The following is a 23,210-nucleotide window of genomic DNA, read 5'->3' on the forward strand; positions in this document are numbered from 1 at the left end:
AATTTCATAGTTCTATGGTATAAAGGACTAACTGTGCCGTGGATTTGAATGCAAATATTTGTTATTAAAAGTGTCATTAATCGATTAAAATGGCAATTCCGTTCATGTAAAAAAAATATTCAATTTATTATATTTGTTATCATATGTTATTTAATTTATTATTATTGGATTGTCCTGTGTAGTTGCAGTGTTTCATGAATTTACGTATTTTATTTTTCAACTTCCCTCGTCAAAGATAGAGGCCAAATCTTAAGACCTGATCGAGCCAGGTATGATCGGCTGCAAGAATTTAGGTGCTATTATGGTTATGTCATGGTGGTTTCACAATCAACAGCTATTTGACAAACATAATGTAACATTACACCTGTACAACCCGGGCCATCTTTTACAGCCAACTTATACACAAAAGCACCAAGTCCAAGCCCACCAAGTCCAGTACCTTCCCACATACAAACTGCCAGTGGAGAAAGAAGTGCCCCTTCCAAAGCAGTTGTCATATGTGCAACAGATGCTTTTGCATCAGTGAAGACGAGGCGAGTAAGGTTAGAGGTCAAGGTGAGAAAAAAAAAGTTACATTTTAAAGTGTTTTGCGTGTGTTTATATAGGTTTGTGCGGGTGGTTGTTAATAATATTGTAATTATTTATTTATTCATGTATTTATTTATGTGTGTTTTTGAAGTGTTTTTGATTGGTGTTTTTGAAAAGTTAGAGCATTTTTCTTTTGATTTCTGCACTTCTTTGTTGTTGTTGTTGTTTTTATATAATAAATTACAAAGAGATAATGTGCTTTTTCAGTGCGAGTGTTTAAATATTTGTGGTGAAAATAGCTGGGGAGGGCGCCAACAAATATATTGACTGGGGTACCAAATTGGTCAAGAACGGCCCTGATGGAAATGTATTTGAAACTGAATATGTAATGCAACTTTATTAACCTGACAGTGACACATATGACTCGTGCTAAAGCTATTCATAGCCGCAGTACCAGAAAATAAAAAAAAATATTCTGTATTATCTTGGTTTGCGAGAACATCTCTGGTGCTGGTAAACTCCTCTCCATAGATATCACTTTTGTATAGATATAGATGCGTAATGCGCGCTCTGGGAAAACGGATTTGTCGACCATTTTGTGTCAGTGCCATTCGATGAACAACATTTTACTCAAAGTAGCGCGTACTTTGAAATAGCTATAAATTGCTTAGTTTTCAACCAATTTTCAAACGTGTTGTGTTTTCATGAACGTCAGAGATGTATTAAATTAAATGCACACCTAAAAGTAATTATATATGGGGTTTTGTCTGTTTGTTTTCAAGATTAATCCTGAATCATAATCATATTAATACGATTTGTGATAAACCAAACTGTATGAAAATTGGTCAAGATTTCACTGAGTTAGTCCTATTTTATTGGAGAAAATCACCCGCCTTTATTAGGTTCGCTGCAAAAGAGCCCGCCAGAGAAGTGCACTGCTTTAAGATGGCCACCCTTTTACTAAACGCCGCCGATTCCAACTTTTCGCATCCTTGAGTATCTATGCTCCTGCCCTTTTCTTTTAAATCTGTTTCGATAACACAAAAACGCTGCTCAATATTTTGAGTTGAAAGGACACATTTGTTGTCATATTTTGACGTCAGTGTTTTTTCGTGCACATCGCAGTTAGTGATGGATCCGTCAAGGAGAAGCGGCGGCGATTGGCAGGGGATGGTAAACGAGGTAAAACACTTGGGGGGACTCTTCAATGTCGTTGAGGCGACCGTGACAAAAAAAAATAGCAAAGAACCAACTACTAAAATCATGTCGTGACATTTAGTAAGTGTCCTATTTGGACCCAATGCCGGTTGAATTTCTCAGTTTAAGTCGGAGCCCTCCTTTGCCTGCAGGGCACGTGCACAAGGAAGTGTTTTTTCAATAGCACTATCAAGTAATGTGTGATGTAAAACCTTGCTTATTCTGAACGCGTGATATTTATTTGTTTGTTTATTGCAGTGATGCAGTCGCTAGCAAATGTCACTGTATGTGGAAATCAGTAAAGGGTAATCCTATTTTAAAACGGTAAAGGTTGTATCTTTAATAGTGGTTGTTAAACTGAACATCCATTCATCCCTTATCCTCACTGGTTGATCGGAATCTTATTCAGTATTATTCATGTTCACGTTGGATTCCTAGATGTTATATATCTTGATTCTTTCATTCCTCCTCAACTTGATTTTACTAAATGATGTCTTTTATAATGACACACCTTCACAGTTCTTGATTTGTAAACGGAAGTTGGAGAGCAAGAAAGAAGCTCTGCTGATCCTATCCAAGGAGCTGGACACATGCCAACAGGAGAGGGATCAGTACAAGCTGATGGCAAACCAGCTTCGCGAGCGGCACCAGGGTCTAAAAAAGAAATATCGAGAGCTCATTGTAAGATATTCACAGACATCATAATGATTAACCAACCAAGAAGTTTGCTTTAACACAATTGCATTCTTTTACCCCCCCCCCCCCCCAAAAAAAAAAAAAATTAAACAGGATGGAGATCTATCGCTGCCTCCTGAAAAACGAAACCAAGTAAGTTTTTAATGCCGATGATTACATCAACACACAAACTAATGTTGTTGCTGAAGTTTGATGGATTTCAATCACTGCTCTGTGATGCGTTCAAGTCCATGTTCATTTAGGGCAGTGCTTCTCAATTATTTTCTGTTACGCCCCCCCAAGGAAGACGTAAATGTTTCGCGCCCCCCCAACTCTCTGCCGCCACTGTAAATAGTATCATTCGTCTTTATTACTATTATAAGTACGCCTCAGCCTAACATTCTGTCCTTTTTTTTCTATTAAAGAAAAAAAGTAACATAGATCAACTTATAATAAAGTATAACTTTTTTAACATTGTGTTGCTTGTAACAGAAAAGACTTAACGCGCATCAATTTGCCTGAAGTTAAAAAAAATAAAAAATAAAAAAAAAGTCACATCCAAACTGTAAAAATACACTCAAGGTACATTTTTGACCATTTGATACTGAAAAATAAAATGTAATAAAATCAGTAAATAATAACAAATTCAAATTGATTAGAAACATTTACTCTTCAGGACAACATGCCAAAAAATTTGACCGAAAAAAAAACAAAACTGAATAGAAGGGGGGGGGAGTCTTTGGACAGAAGGAAAGTTTTTATTTTCGCTGATTCACCACAGTGCTCACTGGTTTACTGATATAACACTGACAAAGCAGGACGATTGTGACAATTGGCAATATTCGGCACGTTTTCGCTGAAAAACAATCAAGCGGCTTATCAATGAGATTGAGGTCTAATGTCTTTAAGTGGCATCTTAACTGATTTGGCTTCTCCGCTATAATCATTTTTAGACTTAGTAAACAGTGGTCTTTCCTCATTTCCCACTATATTAAAAGTCAAAGGCAAACGGCCCGAAAAAAGCGCATTCTCGGCGGCCGAGGGAGAACCGTAGGTGAGGGCGGTGGTCGTGACGATCCCAAGCCGAAAACGGCACTTGTCGGCCGGACACGTGAGAACCGAAGAAGACAGCGGGTCGCTGCGTGAGTCCAGCTCTGCATGAGTCTCTTCCGTGTGCTCTTGCTTACTTCAAAAATACTGCACGCACTTTGAAAATGAGAGCGCCACTGCCACCCACGGAGTGGATGTGCAAGTACACTTTATTCTAGTACGGCAAAAAAAAAAAAAAAAAGCATGTTCCCCGAGGTCACTCGCGCCCCCCCTGGCATCGCTCTGCGCCCCCCTGGGGGGGCGCGCCCCACCATTTGAGAAGTACTGATTTAGGGTTTGCTTGGAGAGACTGAGGCCCCTGTTCACCAGCTTGTTGTATCTTCCACAGGTGAATTTGGCTCAACTACTGAGGGACTCGAGGGAAAAAAGCCAGCGTCTCTCTGATGAGGTGAAGGAGGTGAAACAGCGACTGATCGAAGCTCAGGGTGACAACAAGGTACGTGATGACACTCAGTGCATACAGTGAGGAGCAGTATTTGTACCCCTTGTGATTTTGCAAGTTCACCCACTTAAAAAAAGTTGTTAGAGATCTGAAATTTCAATCATAGCTGCATTTCTACTTATGGAGACATAATCTAAAAATAAAAATCTGGAACTCGCATTGTATGATTTTTCAATCATTTGTCTGTACTTTACTGGGGTTCATAAGTATTTGTACCTCTGAGAAAATCAGTGCTAATATTTAGTGCAGAAGCCTTTGTTTGCAATTACAGAGGTCTGACGCCTTCTGTAGTTCTTCACCAGGTCTTTACATATGGAAACTGGGATTTTGTCCTATTCCGCCACACAAATCTTCTCTAGATCTGTCAGGTTTCGGGGCTGTCGTTGAGAAACACAAAGTTTCATCTTCACCCAAAGGTGTTTCTATTGGATTGAGGTCTGGAGACGGGCTAGGCCACTCCAGAACCTTGATATGCTTTTTACGCAGCCACTCCTTGACCTGCTTAGCTGTGTGGTTCGGATCATTGTCATGTTGGAAGATTCAGCCACGACTCATCTTCGAGTCTCTGACAGAGAGAAGGAGGTTGTGGCTCAAAATCTGACGATACATTTCACCATTCGTCCTTTGCTTTATACAGTACAGTTCATGTACTGGCAACAGGGGAGCCTTCTGACCAGTGCATGATTTAAACCATTGCACCGTAGTGTTCTACTGACAGTAGCCTTAAAAACTGTGCATCCAGCTCTGTTCAGGTCATTCACCAGCTCCTGCCGTGTAGTTGTAGACTGAGCCCTCACATTTCTCATCATGAGTGATGCCCCACGAGGAGAGATTTTAAATGAAGCCCCAGTCCGAGGTAGATTATCAGTCCAATTTAGCCTTTTCCATTTTCTAACAATTGCTGTAACTGTTGATTTATTCTCACCAAGCTGCTTTCCAATTGTCCCATAGCCTTTTCCAGCTTTGTGGAGCTCAACAATTTTTTTTCTGATCTCTTTCGAAAGCTCTGGTCTGGCTAATGATAGCAGTTGGATTATGACTGAGTGTGGGGTGCACAGGTGACAATTATGAGCTCGAACGGGTGGTGGGTGGGTGGTTACTCAAAGGGTAAATGTGGACTTTTTTAAGGAAGACTGACTACTAAGGATGCAACAATACTCGGTTTTATATTGAACCGTTCGATACACCCTCTTCGATTCAATATGCAAAAACATTCGATCCAATTGAAAAAGCTCCCAAAATGTATTTTCCAAACTTTTTTTTGTGGTCTCTCTCACTATAATGTCCGGCGCATCTTTGCCTTGTAAATAAAGCTATGAGAAGGCTCCTCCCCGCTGGCAGACCCCCCTCCACTCCTCCCCCAAACTGCCTGAAGTGTGGCAGCCGTGGTGCACGAGGACCATTGCTCGTGAGTAAACACAGAAGCTTACGGAGGCGGCTTGTCGGTTTCAACGTCATACAGATCCTTTGTGTGATAGCATTTTGGGTTAGCGATGCGCTATTCCCACTCTTACATAATTGACAAAGACTGTCTTTGCGGATATGTACAGCAATGCCCGCCGATATATTGTTGCCGACTTGGCTGCTACGAATAGCTTCGGTTTGACACCAGACAGCTTAAAGAGCATATGACACGAGAAAAAAAGTCTTAAATGGCATTATTATGTGAACTAGAATCATATTTTGAGACGATTCGATATACCCTACCCACCGACGTCACAAAACCACGTGCTCGCTGTGTGGTTCCGCCCACTTGTCCGTCATTTTGTCTCTGTATTAGCATTGTTTTCAATTGATCGAGGAATTTAAAATGCATTTCATGGAAGACCCGGTGCTTTCTGATGCCGTAAACTCACTGGATGTGTTGCATAAAAGGCGTTATGTGGAAAAGCTTCGTTCTATACAGTCGCCAGATCCATATTTGATGCCCAAATCGATGTTTTTCGACCCACTGTCTTCGCCCTGTCTGCCTGACATCTGCTACGCTGATATTTACAATTATCTTGTCCACACAAAATCAGCCTATTCTCACGAAAATTTGAAAAACTTCAAGAGCTTGGAGGCTTATAAATACTTCGTTGCTGGTTGGGTGAAACAGGTCCTCGTCCACGAAAATTCGGCAGGAATCTATCTTGTGCTTGGAAAGGTGAGTTACGAAATTTTCAATTCAAAATCTTTTGTTATTGCTAACATCCACTGTCAAGTCTAGTGTATTTCATGTCGTTTGTCAATGGAGTTAAGGCTTTTAATGTTTATATGGTTTAGCGATAGCACTCTCACTACATACATACGTGTATGTTGTCGGCGATTAGCCTAGCAATGATCTTAATTGTGGTTATTTGTCAGCCCCGTAGACGAGGCCAGTTTCTTTCACTTGGTACCAGCTAAATATTATTCAAAAAATAACGATGGTGGAAGAAAGGGAAGTCACAAACATCTTGAATTTGAAACTATGTCGTACTACGTCGTATGTCGTCGGCGATTAGCCTCGCAATGATCTTAATTGTGGTTATTTGTCAGCCCAAAACCCTCTAAGTATATCTTAAATGCATCTTACCGGATATAAAATGACTACTACATAGTCTGTGGTGATTTTTTGGTGCCCAGTTTTCACGTCGAATTGCAGCCGTCCATTTCGCTCTCTTTGGATCCCTCGGAATACGGTAAAACTTCAAGTCTCTCCTTCCATCTTCTCTGTTAGTGCAACCAACAGCCACACACGCCTTCACCATTTTGATTATTAATGTTAAGGAGCTGAAAAACACGCCGTAAATAGGAGAAATGTACGTAGCCGTAACAGGTTAACACTATGTTTTGACGGACAAGTGGGCGGTACCATTCAGGAGAGCGGAATTGTGACGTCACGTGGGTAGGGTCTATACAACAATTTAGCAAAGCACAGATGACGAGAAATTAGTCTTTTAATCTGCCGGTTAGCCACGCCTACCATTATAGGGCTTTAGCATCCCCAACAGGTGGATGACGTCAGCGGTAGACTGGGCTCATCGGTTTTACTATTCAGCCCATTGAGGGGGAAATATTCACAACGAGGAAAACGTGACGAAGAGAGCCGCAAAATGTCATTGTTTCAGTCTCTCTCTACTCCAATATTTTTACAGGATATTCTTTTTATCCAAGTATTTTTCCCCAATAGCTATATAAATGGCTTGAGAAGGACCAGTCAGCCCGTCGAGAGGGAACTATTCACAACGAGGAAAATGCGACAAAGAGAGCGGCAAAATGTCATTGTTTCTGTCTCTTTACTTCAGTATTTTTACAGGATATTCTTTTTATCCAAGTATTTTCCCCAATAGCTATATAAATGGCTTGAGAAGGACCAGTCAGCCCGTCGAGGGGGAACTATTCACAACGAGGAAAACGCGACGAAGAGAGCGGCAAAATGTCATTGTTTCTGTCTCTTTACTTCAATATTTTTACAGAATATTCTTTTTATCCAAGTATTTTCCCCAATTGCTACATAAATGGCACGGTCATGACAAATAACAGTCTTGTGCTGAATGGAATATGAAATAATAAAAATGCATTTATTCAGGACGACATGGCAAAATTACTCCATAATGGTCAAAACTGTCGACTTCACCTTTACTGTCGCACCTCCCAAACGATATTTTATGACACCTAAATCGGACATATGTCATTTCCCTTCCCCGGCTTCGGAGAATGTAAACAAACCAGAAGGCGTGACAGCTAGCTGACACGCTAACCCGAACAGAGTGATGTTTCAAAGTCTTCGAAGCGGAAAAATCACACATAACTATCCTGGATTATTTGACATGACGACCCGGTTGTCGACTGTCTTCGTGGATCGGCAAACCGCCCGGCGGAGAGCAATTTACAGTTCGTTCCCCGGAGGAGGGTGGCTGGAGTTGTTGTGCAGCTAACGTGCTGCTGCTAATGAGCATTAGGAGAGCTTTTTACATGCCTATCAAGGATCAAACGTAAGTAGTCCTTCATTTAAAGGAAGTTTGTAGTGTTTACTTTGTAATCGCTGTATTCGTATTTGACATAATACAAAACAAGATGTTTACTCACTTCCTCGTAAGTCCAATGGTCCCACAGTAAATATCCACGGTGAATGGGAACCTTTTGAAACTCCAAAAAGGCGCATATGCCTCTCCCTCATACAGAATGATTTTTCTGCAGCCGTTTGGCCGGCGTGATGCGAAAAATGAACGTATTAATCCGCAAAATCAGCTGAATCCTTCGTCCTCATACACAACAGTACACTGTAGCGTGAAGAGGACGTCTTCTACCGTACATGTCACAGCGCCCTCCTCCTCAATGCAATGGAAGTCACTCATTTTCATGGCGCGGGATTCAAAAAAAGAAATAAAAATAGCGATCGCTTCCACACACATCCAAGCGGCCCATATCATTCAGGGGCATAAAATACCACGTGTATTTTGAAATAAACATGCTTTTTCGTGTCACAGGCACTTTAACCCCAGGGACACAGAGCACTTACTCACAGTTACATGATGAACAATGAGTGGCAAATTAAGAGCGCTGTACTTTAAACTCGTCCTGTTTACGAAGGTCGATTGTCAAATGCTGGTGTTGTGCAGTAATGAGCAGACGGGACTTCTGTGCCGTTTGTTAACTTTTTTAATGCCCTGAGTAAAAGCCCCGACAACACTCGCGCGCGCACAGCATCATCAAATAGCAACCTAGATGTGCTACGTTAGATCCCCCCAAGTCCCATGCCATTGGTTGCATGAGCCCAGAGTGATCATGGGACGCGTAATCCATATACAGTACTACATCGATGAATTAAAAATCGCCACGACTGAATGGAAGTTAAGCAGGCCAAATCAATCCATACCAATGACTATAGATAATGCTGCAAATATTGTTAATTCAGTACGTAACACAGATGGACTTGGACCACAAATAGGATGTATTGCTCATGTAGTAAACATAGCTGCTAAGAGAGCTGTAGCAATCAAAAGTGTGCCCCGCCTCACTTTACAAACAGTAAAGATTGTTCTCCGTTGTTCTCACTTTTATACAAATTTTCTTCAGATCAGTAAGGTAAGCACACAAATATTATGCACTAAAATGCATGTTTATATGATGGCAATGTTGTTTTTGCTTGTTAGCAAAATAAAAAACCGTATTAAAAAACCAAACAAATAAATAACACTTGTATTTTTTGTTTCGGAGCATTAAATGTATTGAATCGAATTGAAAATCGTGTCCCTCATATCGAAAATACGTACCGAACCGTGACTTAACTGTATCGTTGCATCCCTACTGACAACTCCTTGAGTGTCATTATTATTGCTGATTCTCAGGGTACAAATACTTATGCACCCCAGTAAATTGCAAATGGATTATTTAAAAAATTCATACAATGTGAGTTCTAGTTTTTTTTTTTTTTTTAGATTATGTTTCTATAAGTGGAAATGCATCTACGATTGAAATTTCAGACCTCTACCTTTTTTCTGAGTGGGTGAACTTGCAAAATCACATAAGGTGCAAATACTTCTCCTCACTGTATATGTCAAACTCAAGGTCCATTAGTCCAGTCTGGAGGAGAGCGATGCTTAAAGGGAGAGGAACAGTGACTTGTGTCACGAGGTCGTGTCTGTGATAGGATCATACAATAAAAAATTTCTGAAAATTACGAATGGACGAGAGTGATTTGTTTCAGCACATTGAACTAGCGTCATACCTATACTCTGTGACCCATCCGAGTCACTGACATTTCATCTTCAATATTTGCATTGAGGGTAATATTTTCAATAACATTTTTTTCTTATTTTATTGAGGAAAATGGGGTTCCAGATTCCATGTTAAATAATTTTTGATTAAAAGCAATCCATGCTAGAATATCAGTAAAATTTCATCCATTTTGGTATCCCACTTTGACGTTGTTTTAAATGTTAAACCCTTGAGTGATTTGTTAGCCATCACTGACGTAATGCATCATGGGTTTCATACTGTGGTATATGCACGAATATTACGGAAAATGATGTTTGAATTATAATGGATGGATCATACTCAGACATCTATGTTGTTTCACAGCTCTTACGTATGACCATAACCAAACAAAGACTTGGAGACGACGAGGTAGGGGCTCGTCATTTCCCAGCGCACGAGCGAGAGGACCTGGTCAGACAGTTGGAAAGAGCCAGAGAGCAGGTAAGGACAACTAACCACTCATGTCCTGTCAACCAAAATGACCTCTCACTATGTCAAAATGCATGCATGTTTGTTGGGGTGGCTATAGAATGAGGTACTGGAAAACAACGTAAAGTCTCTAACCGACGAGCTTCAGGATGTACGAGCTGAGCGTGACGTTTTCCAGCAAAAGGCTCATCGTCTCAATGTGGAAATGAACCACATTGTTGGGAATGATGATGTTCGGATTCTGGATATAGATGCACTCTGCATGGAGAACAGGTTTGTTAAAGTTTTAAAAACAATGCATGGTGAAAGTTTCCCCAAATTGAGATAAACGTAATTGAGCTCTGACTACTTCAGGTATTTGCATGATCGGCTTTGTCAACTTCAGGAGGAGGTGACCTTACTCAAGACAAATTTGGGGAAATACAAGGTACATATACTGTACTTTTTCCATGTGTTTTATTAGCTGTACCCAGTCAATTATTATTTTTCTAAGTGTTTTTGTACACAAAACGCACACTTCACACTTTTCAGTGTGAGATAGAAAACTCTATTACTGATTTGTTGCCCAGGTTTATTGCATTCAACTTTAAGGTTGTTTCATAGGCATTGGATTGCATTTTCTACATGATGAGGATTTGCGTGAATCCTCAAAGAAATGCATTAAATCAGCAGTAGAGATGCACCGAAGATTTAGTGGTTGAAAATTAAAACAATTACTGTCCGGAATGACAAATGAAAGTTATATGATCAAATAATGATAATAAAGTACAAAGCGGTTGTCGGTGAACCAATGACAGGTTGTCATTGGACATGATTTTTACTCTAGAGTGGGTAAAGTTAAACATTTCATTTTGTGTTTAATCCTATTTTATGTTGTACATTGTTGAAATACTAGTGCCAAATAAATATTTTTGTTCTGTTCATTGTTATTCTAGGCATTAATAAGTTATATTTCATAAAATATAATACATTAAAAATAATAATAATAATCTTGGTAATAATTATTTTAATTGTTTTTTTCTTCAAATATAAAAAGTATATTTTTAAAAATATATTTTAAGTTATTTCATTTTATTTTTCGGCCTCAGTTTTCTCATTCGATTTTGGCCAAGTAGTTTCATTTTGGTGCATCTCTTGTCAGCAGGATTAAAAAAGAATTTTTAATATGGAACACATTAAAACTCAAAAATGGTAATCGCAATATAAAATGTAAAAGAGGGTTCGAAAAGACGATATATGGCAAAAAATTGCATCTTTGTTAAAGTCGGAGCTGCAGCTCTTAGAACTTCACCGTACTTCGTTTTAATTGTAAAGTGGATTGTTTAAAGAGGGTCACTATAGTTCTGTTGTTGCCATAGTGACCATATATTTTTCTGTCTAATATTGGTGGACCAGCCAGAAAATATGGACATTATACTTTTTTTTTTTTTTTAATTATGTCTGAGGCTGAAATGTAATTTACACGTCTTGACTGGAGGGGGAGCCAATTTTTTTTTTTTATTTATAAAAAAAAAAAAAAATCATAAAATGGCAAACTAATCAGTTTACAATATTATATTAAAACTCATTACAGAGTGCACTGGAATCCAGGAAAAATAGCAAAGTTTGTGGAAAGCCAAACAGCAGTGCGCTAACTGGGGTGCTGTCAGCCAAGCAAGGTGTGATGTCATTCACTCTACACTCCAGCATGACTTGGAATTCTCTGTCTGTGACATGTGTTTGTGTGAGGGGAAAGCTTGACCGTCATATCTGGTGTGTTTGTATCCAGTGAAAGAACTACTTTGTGATGATAGCGGGTGCACGCTTCCCGTCACCGCCCAGTCAATCTCGGACCTCAAGTCTCTGGCCACCGCTCTGCTGGAAACCATCCACGAGAAGAACATGTTGATTCAGCACCAGCGACAAATTAACAAGTACTGACCATTATCATTCCATATTTCGCAAACTTGTTTATTAACAGATGCCTTGTCGTCAGGGTTCTTGGGACTCGTGTCTCAGAATTGGAGAAGAAGCTGAAAACATTGGAGACGTCAGGGTTGTGGAACCTGCCAGGTAGATACAAAAATGAATGTATGATCTTTGATTATTGTTAAGGGAATTCTATCAGTAAAATATTGAACGCATTTCTTTCTAATTCCCCTTTATCTCGTCAGCTAAGCCCTGATCGCAAAGCGTTATGCTCTCTTGTTTAGAGTTGTCCGGTAATTACTTTTTAACCGATAACCAGAGGTGGGTAGAGTGGCCAAAGATTTTACTCAAGTAAGAGTAGCGTTATTAGTAAATAATATTACTCAAGTAAATGTAGTCATCCAAAAACTTACTCAAGTACAAATAAAAAAAGTATTTGTTGAAAAAAATACTGAAGTAATGAGTAACATTGTAAGTAACTGCTTATTAAAATGTCTGATTTTTAAAAAATAATAGTATATTTTTTCTCAGCACATCTTCATCTATACGAACTGCTATTATACTGTACTATAGCCCAGTGGTCCCCAACCTTTTTTGCACCACGGACCGGTATGATATGGGGCTTTTCTTCACGGACTGGCAATGTGTAGCAGAAAATTACAGTGAAAATATACAGTGGGGCAAATAAGTATTTAGTCAACCACTAATTGTGCAAGTTCTCCCACTTGAAAATATTCACGAGGCCTGTAATTGTCAACATGGGTAAACCTCAACCATGAGAGACAGAATGTGGGGGGAAAAAAACAGAAAATCGCTTTGTTTGATTTTTTTAAAGAATTTATTTGCAAATCATGGTGGAAAACAAGTATTTGGCCAATACCAAAAGTTCATCTCAATACTTTGTTATGTACCCTTTGTTGGCAATAACGGAGGTCAAACGTTTTCTGTAACTCTTCACAAGCTTTTCACACACTGTTGCTGGTATTTTGGCCCATTCCTCCATGCAGATCTCCTCTAGAGCAGTGATGTTTTTGGGCTGTCGTTGGGCAACACCGACTTTCAACTCCCTCCTCACCCCGTGGCGTCAAAATGATAACAAAAATGGTGAGCAAAAATCCCAGAACCACACGGACCTAGTGAATGACCTACAGAGAGCTGGGACCACAGTAACAAAGGGTTCTATCAGTAACACAATACGCTGCCAGGGACTCAAATCCTGCACTGCCAGACGTGTCCCCCTGCTGAAGAAAGTACACGTCCAGGCCCGTCTGCGGTTCGCTAAAGAGCATTTGGAAGATCCAGAAGAGGACTGGGAGAATGTGTTATGGTCAGATGAAACCAAAATATAACTTTTTGATAGAAAGACAGGTTCTCATGTTTGGAGGAAAAAGAATACTGAATTGCACCATACCCATTGTGAAGCGTGGGTGTAAAAACATCATGCTTTGGGGCTGTTTTACTGCAAAGGGACCAGGACGACTGATCTTTGTAGAGGAAAGAATGAATGGGGCCATGTATCGAGAGATTTTGAGTGAAAATCTCCTTCCATCAGCAAGGGCATTGAAGATGAGACGTGGATGGGTCTTTCAGCATGACAATGATCCCAAACACACAGCCAGGGCAGGGTCTCCAGATCTCAACGCCATAGAAAATCTGTGGAGGGAGTTGAAAGTCGGTGTTGCCCGACGATAGCCCCAAAACATCACTGCTGTAGAGGAGATATTTTCCACCATGATTTGCAAATAAATTCTTTAAAAATCAAACAATGAGATTTTCTGGGTTTTTTTTCCACATTCTGACTCTCATGGTTAAGGTTTACCCATGTTGCCAATTACAGGCCTCTCTAATATTTTCAAGTGGGAGAACTTGCACAATTAGTGGTTGACTAAATACTTATTTGCCTCACTGTAAAATAACATGACAGGGGTAAAAGCTAGTATTAGGTGCAGGAAAAACTCAACATAGGCTGAATCAACCTTTTTTAACGGTGGCCTCTCTTAAAACTTGACGGCAAATATACTTGGTCGCAGGCATAATGAGTTCTTCTCCAATCGTGAAAGGTTTCTTTGCTTAAGCAATACGGTTCGCCACGAGGTATAATGCTCTTAGTGCATTTGCTTTTGTTGTCTCGTTTGCTAACTTTTACCGACATATTGTGCAGGATGGACTTGGTTGTAGGCTCCTCTTCTGGCTCAGAAGGTGGCCTTTTTCCCATAAAAAAGCCGTCCAAAGACGTTGCCGCCCGCAACACACAGCCAACAGCAGCAAACGTTACTGTTTACATTGACTGACGCTGGGTGTGCAAACACCCCAGTAATGGCGGTCAACCATTAGAGGGCGACGTACACAAATCTCTACTCGGATTAGTTAAGAAGCACAGGCCATGTAGATGTTGTTAACAAATTATTTATTATTTCTATGCGGCCGGTAGCAAATGCGCCATTAACTGGTACCTGTCCCGGTTGGGGATCCCTGCTGAGCCTATTGCATTACTGTATTTTGCCAAAAGGATAACACAAACGTGATCAAATTTAGACCAGAACACTATGACCCATTACCCGTCCAAAGAGCATGAATGCCCTCAAGTGGAGAAAAAAAAACATTGTTACCTCTGAATGTATGAGTCTATTGTTGAGACATCTCAACATATCATTGGTGAAACAGGTAACGCTACTGTGGCCATTTCTGGAGAAAATAAAGTCAATACTGTATGTAGAATAAAGAGGAAAAATGTAACGACTTTCGTGTAGCCAAAAGAAGCAGAGTAAGAGTAGTGTTTCTTCTTCAGTAATCTACTGTAGTATAAGTAAAAAGTAGTGTTAAAACTACTGTAAGAAGTACATTTTTCTCAAAAAGTTACTCAGATGTAACCGAGTAAATATAACACGGTACTACCCACCTCTGCCTTTGACCGATATCCCGATATTGTCAAACTCCCAAAATCCGATACCGATGTATGCGGTCGTGGACTTAACATATTATGGCTAATCAATGAGTTTAGAATTCATTATTTTTCAAACTTGATTGTTCATTTAATTTTTGCACTATGAATGCAAACGGTCTGCACACATAACAAATCCTAAGCATTTTAGTTTGGAGACATCTAATGGTCAATAAGCATAACTGCTGTGCTAAGCTGTGACCAGCCCTTGTGCATAGGCAGAAGAAGGCTTCTATATTCACAATGAAGGCAACATACACATTGGCCCAAAACCGAAAATGAAAAACCATTGTCGATATTATCTGATACCATTATAAAATGTTTTTATCTGCTGATAACAGCGGACAATTCTACTTCTCACTTAACATTTTTCAAAAGTAGATGTTGTTTCTCATAACTTATAATAATGCTGATAATTCTTCCCTCTGCTTTTTGCTCCCAAAGGCCTAACTTATCAAATTTCTGTGGGCATAAATGGAAGTATGTTTCATTCTGATATTTCTTTCTTTTTACCATGCAATTATAAAAACCTAACACTGTTTTCTATCACAACAGAATTTAAAGATTCCAACATTTGCAGCGCCCTACCATCAGCCACAGCAGGTTAGCATAATTAGGCATAATACAGTATCTGTTTCTTTGCCATGTGTTATTTTATGATTGTATGCACCTACTAACAGGAGAGCCGGAACTGAGTTCTTCAGAACAGCCAATACAAGAGACTGAAACTCAAGCAGAACTGCCGCCCTCGTCGCCCCCTTCAGCAGAGGAAGAATCATCTCGCCCTGAATTAAATTTGCCAAGCAGCAATGAGCTTCATGAAAATGACCAGTCAAATGATGACGAAGAAGCAGGTGGTGAGCTCTCCTCTTCAGTAGACGTGAATACACCCCTGCTGTCAAACACCTCGGAGCGACCGTGCGTGACATCCAACCTCAAAAGAGACAATCAAGACGAAGGCAGTGTTGAGAGTGCCGAAACGGAATGCATCATAATAGAGGAACACGTCAATATTTCAGCACATGCAGCCACATCATTACCATTTGAAAAAGAGCAGGACAGTCGGCAAGATGAAGAGCTTCCGATAGGGACAAACGATTTTGTGTGTTCGGTTTGATACAAGCTTCACACGAAACAGTTGTGCTTCCACACCGGCACTGTACATTCCAGAATACTTCTAGAGGCTGCTATTTACTCAACCTATAATGTTTTGTTTTTTTAAGGAAGCGCATAATGATTTAGAATTACAGTGCTTTAAAGCAAAGAGTCCCGTTGATAAGCACTCTCATTTTAGAAAGCGCTACTATACTAAAATTGGGCTACAAAGCATTCAGTTAATTAGTTTCATTAAGACCACAGTTTCATATTTAAGATGAGTTATTAATACATAGGGGAATAACACAAAATTTGACCAATTATTCAATAAACCTTGGGAAAAAATAAACAGTGGGGGAAAAAAACACTCCGAAACAAAACTGATAGTTGCAGTACCTTTGCTATTTATTGTCATTTAAATGCTCATGGTGAACTTGCCAGTCTATTGATTTTGTAGTTTGCAAGCATTAATCTGGTAACACTGAACAAAAATATGAGTAACGTACACTTTTTATGTTTCTGTATGATACACACCAGGGTTGCACTGTGGTGAGCTGTTAGCACACTTGCCTCTTAGTTCTATAGGTCAGGGGTTTTTATTTTCTTTTGTGGACAATGAGGCAATATTGTATTTCATTTACCAGCACTGGTCCTTGTGTAGTGAAAGCACTAACTGTAAAATTTAAACAGGTTTTGTCTATGTAGAATATGTATTTATTTCTGCAAAATAAAGCACTTTTCACACATCTTCAGGAATGCTGGGAGGAATGGATCGATATGTGTCGATTTTATGATTGACTTAACTTGATAAACCTAAATGTCGGCTAGTTTGACTAGTGCAAGTAGCAGAAGTAGACGTGCCAATTACCGGTTTCAAGGTATACTGTGGTATAAAAATGACACGGTTTCAAAACCGCAAAAATTTTCCGTCATACCGTCCCTAAGGTATTAGCTATTTTTATGTCCTAAAAATGCAGGGAGAAATCCCGCACTTGCAGCTGCAAGGCTCAACGCTCCCCTACCGGGCCAACCAACATGTAAAACAGGTTTGCGGAGGATGGCTGCAGAGGAGGCAACACCTCCAATATGAGTTCGCATTTATACAAAATTAAAGGTTGGTAAAAACTCATGAACATGTCCCACCAGCTACGAGAGTTAACTCCAGCGTGTTTATTAGTGTGTCTAGCGGTGGTAAAAAGTGTTTTTTTTTTCTTTGGCAACTGTCTGTGTTTAGAAAGAGAGTGTGTATATAAGGTAAACATGGTACGAGTCATACACATGTGCTTTTTTTAATAATTTTTTTTTTTTAAATCTATTATTTTTGTTCTGATGGTAATAATGTTGAGCTGTGGGTTTAGGCTCACCTAAAGGACTGCATTTAATTTTATTTAAAATATTTATTTTTAAAGTAACATTATACGTACTAGTATGTTCCAATTTGCGAATACTAGTATGTTTTGAAAATAAAAATCCTGTTCAATGTAAAAAAAAAAAAAAAAAGTTTTGATTTTTAGCCCAAATATCTCAATGTAACTCATTTTAGAGTTGTAATTGCAATACCGTGAAACCGGGATATTTTGGCTTAAGGTTATCATACCGGCACATGCCTAAGCAGAAGCTTTAAATACTCCATTAAATGAATGTTTAATTCATTCATTCAATAATTGAAAATTTTGGAATATTGTGAAGTTAAATTCTGCGCCTATTCTGCCTGGAGTATGTATTCCAGAGATTGGAGGATGTAATCCCGATAACACAACAGCCGAGCCTGCGTCCTGCATTTCCATGTAACAGACTGCCGGCATCCCCCCCACGTCCAAAATCATCCCTCTTCTCATGAACAACCACTGCTCTTCCAAGCACAGACAGACTGCCAAATAGGGTGGCCTCAGACTCAAACATTGTATTGATTTTGCCCTGTTGGGGCACAAAGTGTCCAAAATCTCCAGGATGGTTGGGATGCTGGACGCCTCGAGGGTTGTAATGGCCTCCGGTGGTCTCACACCCCCGCTGCAGGTCTCCATACTGATGAATGTGCACAGCTCTGGGCTCTGGCTGCCTCTCACTTGGGAATCCGTGGAACCGGAGAAGGACTTTAAGCTTTCCATGAGGATAATCCTGCCTAAAAAGCACTTGGCCATAGACTTTGGGCAAACCCTCAGCCAGTGTGGAACTTGGTTTCATTTTACAGGCTGCATACAGAGTGCCATTGTTCTGCCAGACCTCAGCTGGAGCCAAGGTGTCGGTTGTGGCTGAGGCACACTGACTGACTGACAGCACAAACAGAAGTGATGCCCCCGCAATAAGTTTTGACCTGGAAGACAAAAATACCATGCCTAAAAAATGAATGAAAAAATGAAATCAAAATATCACAAAATCCTAAAAAGAAAATTTAACACAATTCCAAGCGATTAATTTTGTTCATTTTTCTCATCACTTATCCTCAAATAATTTAAAGTGAATTACCATGATCTCAACACTCATTAAATTTATAGGCAGTGTTTTATACAACATTTTTACAATGTTAACTTTTACTTATGTAAAAATGTTTTAACAACTGTAAAATAAATTAAGCTGTTACAGATGCTGAAGCCAATCCAGCGCTGTAAAAAAAAGGCAAAAAATAAGCATTTTAAATAGCCACGTGCATGTGCTGACTCACAACTCACGTAATTGAATTTCGTCATCCATCGTCAAAAAAGGGTGTGCCCACTTGTGCAACCAAATTATCGCCACATGTTTTTTTTGTTTTTTTAATGTTTCCCTCTCAAATATATTCCTTCCACTATTTTATACAGGTTATAATGAATTTAGAAATTATTTAGCATGAACTTTCCTGTTTATTTTTTCCATATAAACATGGACATTTCAAATCAAGGGCGTAAGTTTGCATAGGGACGGTAGGGACATAACACCACCAACTTTTCAGGATGCTCACATTGTCCCCACCAACTTTTAAGCAACCTTATTTGCATATAATAATGAGTTGAGTTATATCTGTACCATAATTTTCGCACATTAGCCGCCACCCACCAAATTTGACGCGAAAATGGCATTTGTTCATAGATAAGCCGCACTGGACTATAAGCCGCAGATGTCCTCACTGTATTATGGAATATTTACACCAAAAGATATTAACCGATAACACTTTATTTGACTGCGGCATCATTAGACTGTCATAAAACCAAATGAACCACCATGAAGCTTGGAACCAATTGGCTGCAAAGCTTCATTGCTTCAAGAAGCTTCATTTGGCCATCACTGCTCCCTCGGGGAGGACAGTCAACCTCTGCTGCCAACACTGTTGTTGTCCAACATGCCTCCTAGAATGCATTGCAGCGCTACAGATGTAAATAACAATCAAAATTTATGTTCTGTGCCAATTATTTCTTCAGTTGCTATTCCAGTTGTTTCATTAATTGCTAGTTATGGTATTTGGTAACACTTAGTTTGACAATGGTGCCACAAGACATTGGCGTCATTAAACAATCATAATCATGACATGACATGAATCATCGTGAGCATTAATGAATGCTTATAACAGATAGCATTTAGTGTTATCCAGCAAATGATCTCACTTTTGAATGGATGTAAAAAATCTGAGCTGGACATAAATGGATTTATTTACATAATTTGCTGGGTGACACTTAATGACATCTGTCATAAGCATTAATTAATGCCCATGATAGTGTCATAATTATGACTGTCTTATAGCAGTCTAATGACGCTGCTGTCAAATAAAGTGTTACCTATTAACCCACATAAATCAACAAATAAGCCGCACTGAACTATAAGCAGCTGGATTCAAAATGAAGGAATAAAGTAGCGACTTATAGTCCGAAAATTATGGTAATTTTGTCTTCCCAAATGCTGTAATAATAGACTTGATCCTACCATTATTATGTGACTTATTTTCATTCTGTTAAGACTTACATTTACCTCTATTCACTTGCTGAATGAGCCGGTGTTCGGTCATTCCATACTATGCGGCGAAAACGTCCGACACAATGCTCAGCGCGCTTGCGCACATCGGTTAGAAGCGGCGAGTACTCACTATTTTTGTTTTTATTTAGTTATTTAGAACCTTTTCACTGCCTGGTGTCATACCGCGCCCTCCTGGCCCGGGGGTGGGGTGGGGGGGGTTGCGCTTTCGTCCCCTTCGTCTGTCTCCGGCCCCGTCCGCCTCTCTGGACCGTGGCGGCTGCCGCTACCCTCCTGCTGGCGGGGTCGTTGACGGGGCCTCTTGGGGTCCACGGGGCCTTGGGTGGGGCTTGCTGTCGCTTGCCGGTGAGGTGGACGCCCCCTGGTCTCCGGCGCTTGGCATAGCGCCTGCTCTGAGTGCGGGGTGGGTGCTCGGGCGGCGGGGGGAGGGGTGGGCAGTTGCGGGTGTGCCGTGGGTGGTCTAGGGCGGGGGTTGATCGGGGCCCTGGCGCTTCTCCCGCCCTGCGGCCGGTGGTTCCGGTGGACGGGGCCACGCCCGCGGGAGCCTGCCTCTTAACTCATGCACTTCTCACCTAGACACTGTAAATATCTTTCACCCTGGCACGTACATACTCATACATTTCTCCGGGGAGAGTTGGGACGGGGCCATACAGTCCCAACCCCCCCCCCCCCTTTTTTTAATGCATCACACACCAAGGTTATGGGATGGTTGGGACCTGTTGGGGGGGGTGCCTCACGGTTACCTCCTCAAGACAGGCCCCGCCATCCCTGCACCTTTTTTAATGCACCACATACATCATACTCCACAGGAGAGCTCCGGCAGAGGGCGGTGGGACGGGCGGCTGGGTAGAAATTCCATGCTGCGGTCCCACTGCCCCAAGCCAAGCTCTCCTATTTTAATGCATACATAGCACTACCCTCCCCTCACAATCCCATCACGGTGCTGGGTAATGGCTTCCAGCCGGTAACCTGGTAGCCACAGTAATAGGGTGGTAGGTGGGTCCAACATTTTTTTTTCCCTATGGCGTGGCTCCTGGGGCGTGGCCTCCCCTCTGCCTGGGCTGCTGGCCACTGGAGTGGGGAGGGGTCGGGGCTCCGAGCTTGCGCCGCCCAGTGGCGACTCCTCGGCGTTCTCCCGCCTCTGCCTTCCCCGCTCTTCTCTGACTGGATATCCAACCTGTGCTCCGTCGCGGATCGCTGGCTGGGCGCCGGTGCATCGGCAGGGTGTTGCCTGCTCCGGCGGGGGACACTGCCCTTGGCCTGGTGGGCCACTGGGGATCCCGTGGCGTGCCGTGCCAGTGGGGGGGCTGCGGCTGGTGCTCGTGGGCTGGGTAGGCTGGCGGGGGTGGGGGTGATGTGGGGTTGGTGGTGCGTCCCCTCTAGCCATCCCTGAGGGCCGGTTGATGGGTGCGCGGGTCCCGGGGGGATGACGATGGCTCCTTTGCTGGGCTACGGGAGGAGGGATGGGCGACGCGACGAATCCAAGCCCCCCCCACCCCCCCAACCCACCACCCCTCCCTGGGCTGGCTGGGTGGGAGCCGGGGTCCTGGGTTGGCGCCTGCGTGGCGTCTCTGCTCATCTGCGTGGCTGTCGTGCGCCCGGTGCGTGCGGGGATGTGATAGGGCACGCTTGGGTGGGGGGTCCCAGTGCCGGGATTGGCAATGGGGCGGGTTAGGGTCGGTCGCCAACGGGCTTACACTCACAAAGGATTCACACGATTACTGGGTTCTAGATCACAGAGCTGATTTGTGTACACTCTACCCCTTTCAATCACTTAGCTAATAGACACCACCACCCCCGTCCCCCTCTTTCATTGGTCAACAGGCCCCCACATGGTGTTAACCGGAAATACATCCAGCTGAAGATAGCACCAACATATTAGTAGCTAGTCTAGACGTTCAATGTATTTCTTCTTGTAATTTGTGTTTCTTTTCTTTCTTGTCTTGTGTTTCTTTTCTTCTGTCCCCCCATAACCCCTTCCTGTTCGCTGCTTTGTCATAATAAACGAGGTATTTTGAATGATCACAATGGGAGTATGTCAGACTCTCATTGTGAAACATTAAAACTGTTCAGACTATACGGGCACTTAGACATCCATCTTGTCTTGTGTTTCTTTTCTTCTGTCCCCCCATAACCCCTTCCTGTTCGCTGCTTTGTCATAATAAACGAGGTATTTTGAATGATCACAATGGAGGTATGTCAGACTCTCCTTGTGAAACATTGAAACTGTTCAGACTATACGGGCACTTAGACTTCCATTCTCTGTGTCAAACAGCTGAACAGGACAGGGGGGAAAAATTGAACTTTTTCACTGCCTCAAAGATACTTTTTGCATGTATTACCCTCTCATACTTTTAACCATTGTGTGTTTTTTGTGTTGAGCTTTGAAGCAGTTGACCACATTAGTCACGTAGCGTATTTAAACCGTCCTTATTTGATATAACTACATTTAAGTATTTTCTGCAGGCAGTTTTTTTAGTACATTATTCCTGTATGCATCTAAACAAAACAAGTTTAGAGCGCATGGTAGTACTTTGGGTGTCAAATTCAACCAATGTAGACGTTTCCCCAATGTAGGAGATTTTGGCAGAACACCGGTCCATTTTCCCCCCCTAAAACGCTTCTTTGACTGGCTGATGACATGCATTAATATATAATGTATTTATTTATTTTCTACATTATTCATTTAAAAAATATATATTTGCACCCTATGCAAACATTTTTTTAGCAAAAGGTTACATGCAGGTTATGCAGTTATACCGCCCCTACCAATGTTGAGACCAAACCTACTCCTTTGTTTCAAATTATACTTACAGTATATAGATTGGGGCATGTTCTGCGCAAAATATACGCAAGAGCTGGACATGCACACGTTTGCACAGAGTGATCCATGCTGAGTTCAATTTAGCCAAAACACCAAATAACTTTAGAAAACGAAAACAACAAAAATGCAACAGACTATAATCGACAGTGTAGTCAAAGTTAGGTAAAGCCAGGTTGTTTAAGTAGGATTGAAGTCACACAATTTGTCTTAAATAAAACGCTCTAAATTGTTTAAATACCAGTTAATAAAATATACAGTAATTGCACTCACCAATACTGATGCATTGTTATCTTACCAATACTGTAAAAAACGCAACGGATCCTATTAAAGATGCACTTTCACTCGGGAGGTGCTGTAAGGACCGTGTGGCAAAAAAAGATGTTTGACTTTTTCAT

The 23,210-nt window shown here is 41.2% G+C and overlaps 2 protein-coding genes across 5 annotated transcripts; one reads left to right on the forward strand and one right to left on the reverse strand.

Annotated features, from left to right (window-relative positions):
• The first annotated feature begins 1,501 nt into the window (after nt 1–1,501).
• Nucleotides 1,502–16,816, forward strand: LOC130920782 (coiled-coil domain-containing protein 149-like). 4 transcript variants are annotated; one of them, XM_057844240.1, is made up of 13 exons: nt 1,502–1,710; nt 2,245–2,406; nt 2,515–2,553; nt 3,839–3,946; nt 10,001–10,117; nt 10,206–10,378; nt 10,460–10,532; nt 11,679–11,763; nt 11,874–12,018; nt 12,081–12,157; nt 15,399–15,434; nt 15,510–15,557; nt 15,635–16,815. In XM_057844240.1, exons 1-13 carry the CDS (start codon nt 1,660–1,662, stop codon nt 16,069–16,071), a joined length of 1,551 nt encoding a protein of 516 aa, XP_057700223.1. In that variant the 5' UTR covers nt 1,502–1,659; the 3' UTR covers nt 16,072–16,815. The 4 variants fall into 4 exon arrangements, with proteins under 4 accessions (XP_057700223.1, XP_057700224.1, XP_057700225.1 ...); XM_057844242.1 differs by lacking the exon at nt 1,502–1,710 and adding an exon at nt 1,727–1,806 and having other exon boundaries at nt 15,635–16,816; XM_057844243.1 differs by lacking the exon at nt 1,502–1,710 and adding an exon at nt 1,818–1,918 and having other exon boundaries at nt 15,635–16,816.
• Nucleotides 11,709–23,202, reverse strand: LOC130920783 (extracellular superoxide dismutase [Cu-Zn]-like). The gene is made up of 3 exons (XM_057844244.1): nt 23,086–23,202; nt 15,625–18,363; nt 11,709–12,150 (listed from the first exon to the last, which is right to left on the reverse strand). The coding sequence occupies exons 1-2, from the start codon at nt 23,097–23,099 to the stop codon at nt 17,739–17,741; spliced, it is 639 nt and encodes a 212-aa protein (XP_057700227.1). The 5' UTR covers nt 23,100–23,202; the 3' UTR covers nt 11,709–12,150; nt 15,625–17,738.
• Nucleotides 23,203–23,210: the final 8 nt, after the last annotated feature.

Source organism: Corythoichthys intestinalis, chromosome 8 (genome assembly GCF_030265065.1).
Source record: "Corythoichthys intestinalis isolate RoL2023-P3 chromosome 8, ASM3026506v1, whole genome shotgun sequence".
NCBI lineage: Eukaryota > Metazoa > Chordata > Actinopteri > Syngnathiformes > Syngnathidae > Corythoichthys > Corythoichthys intestinalis.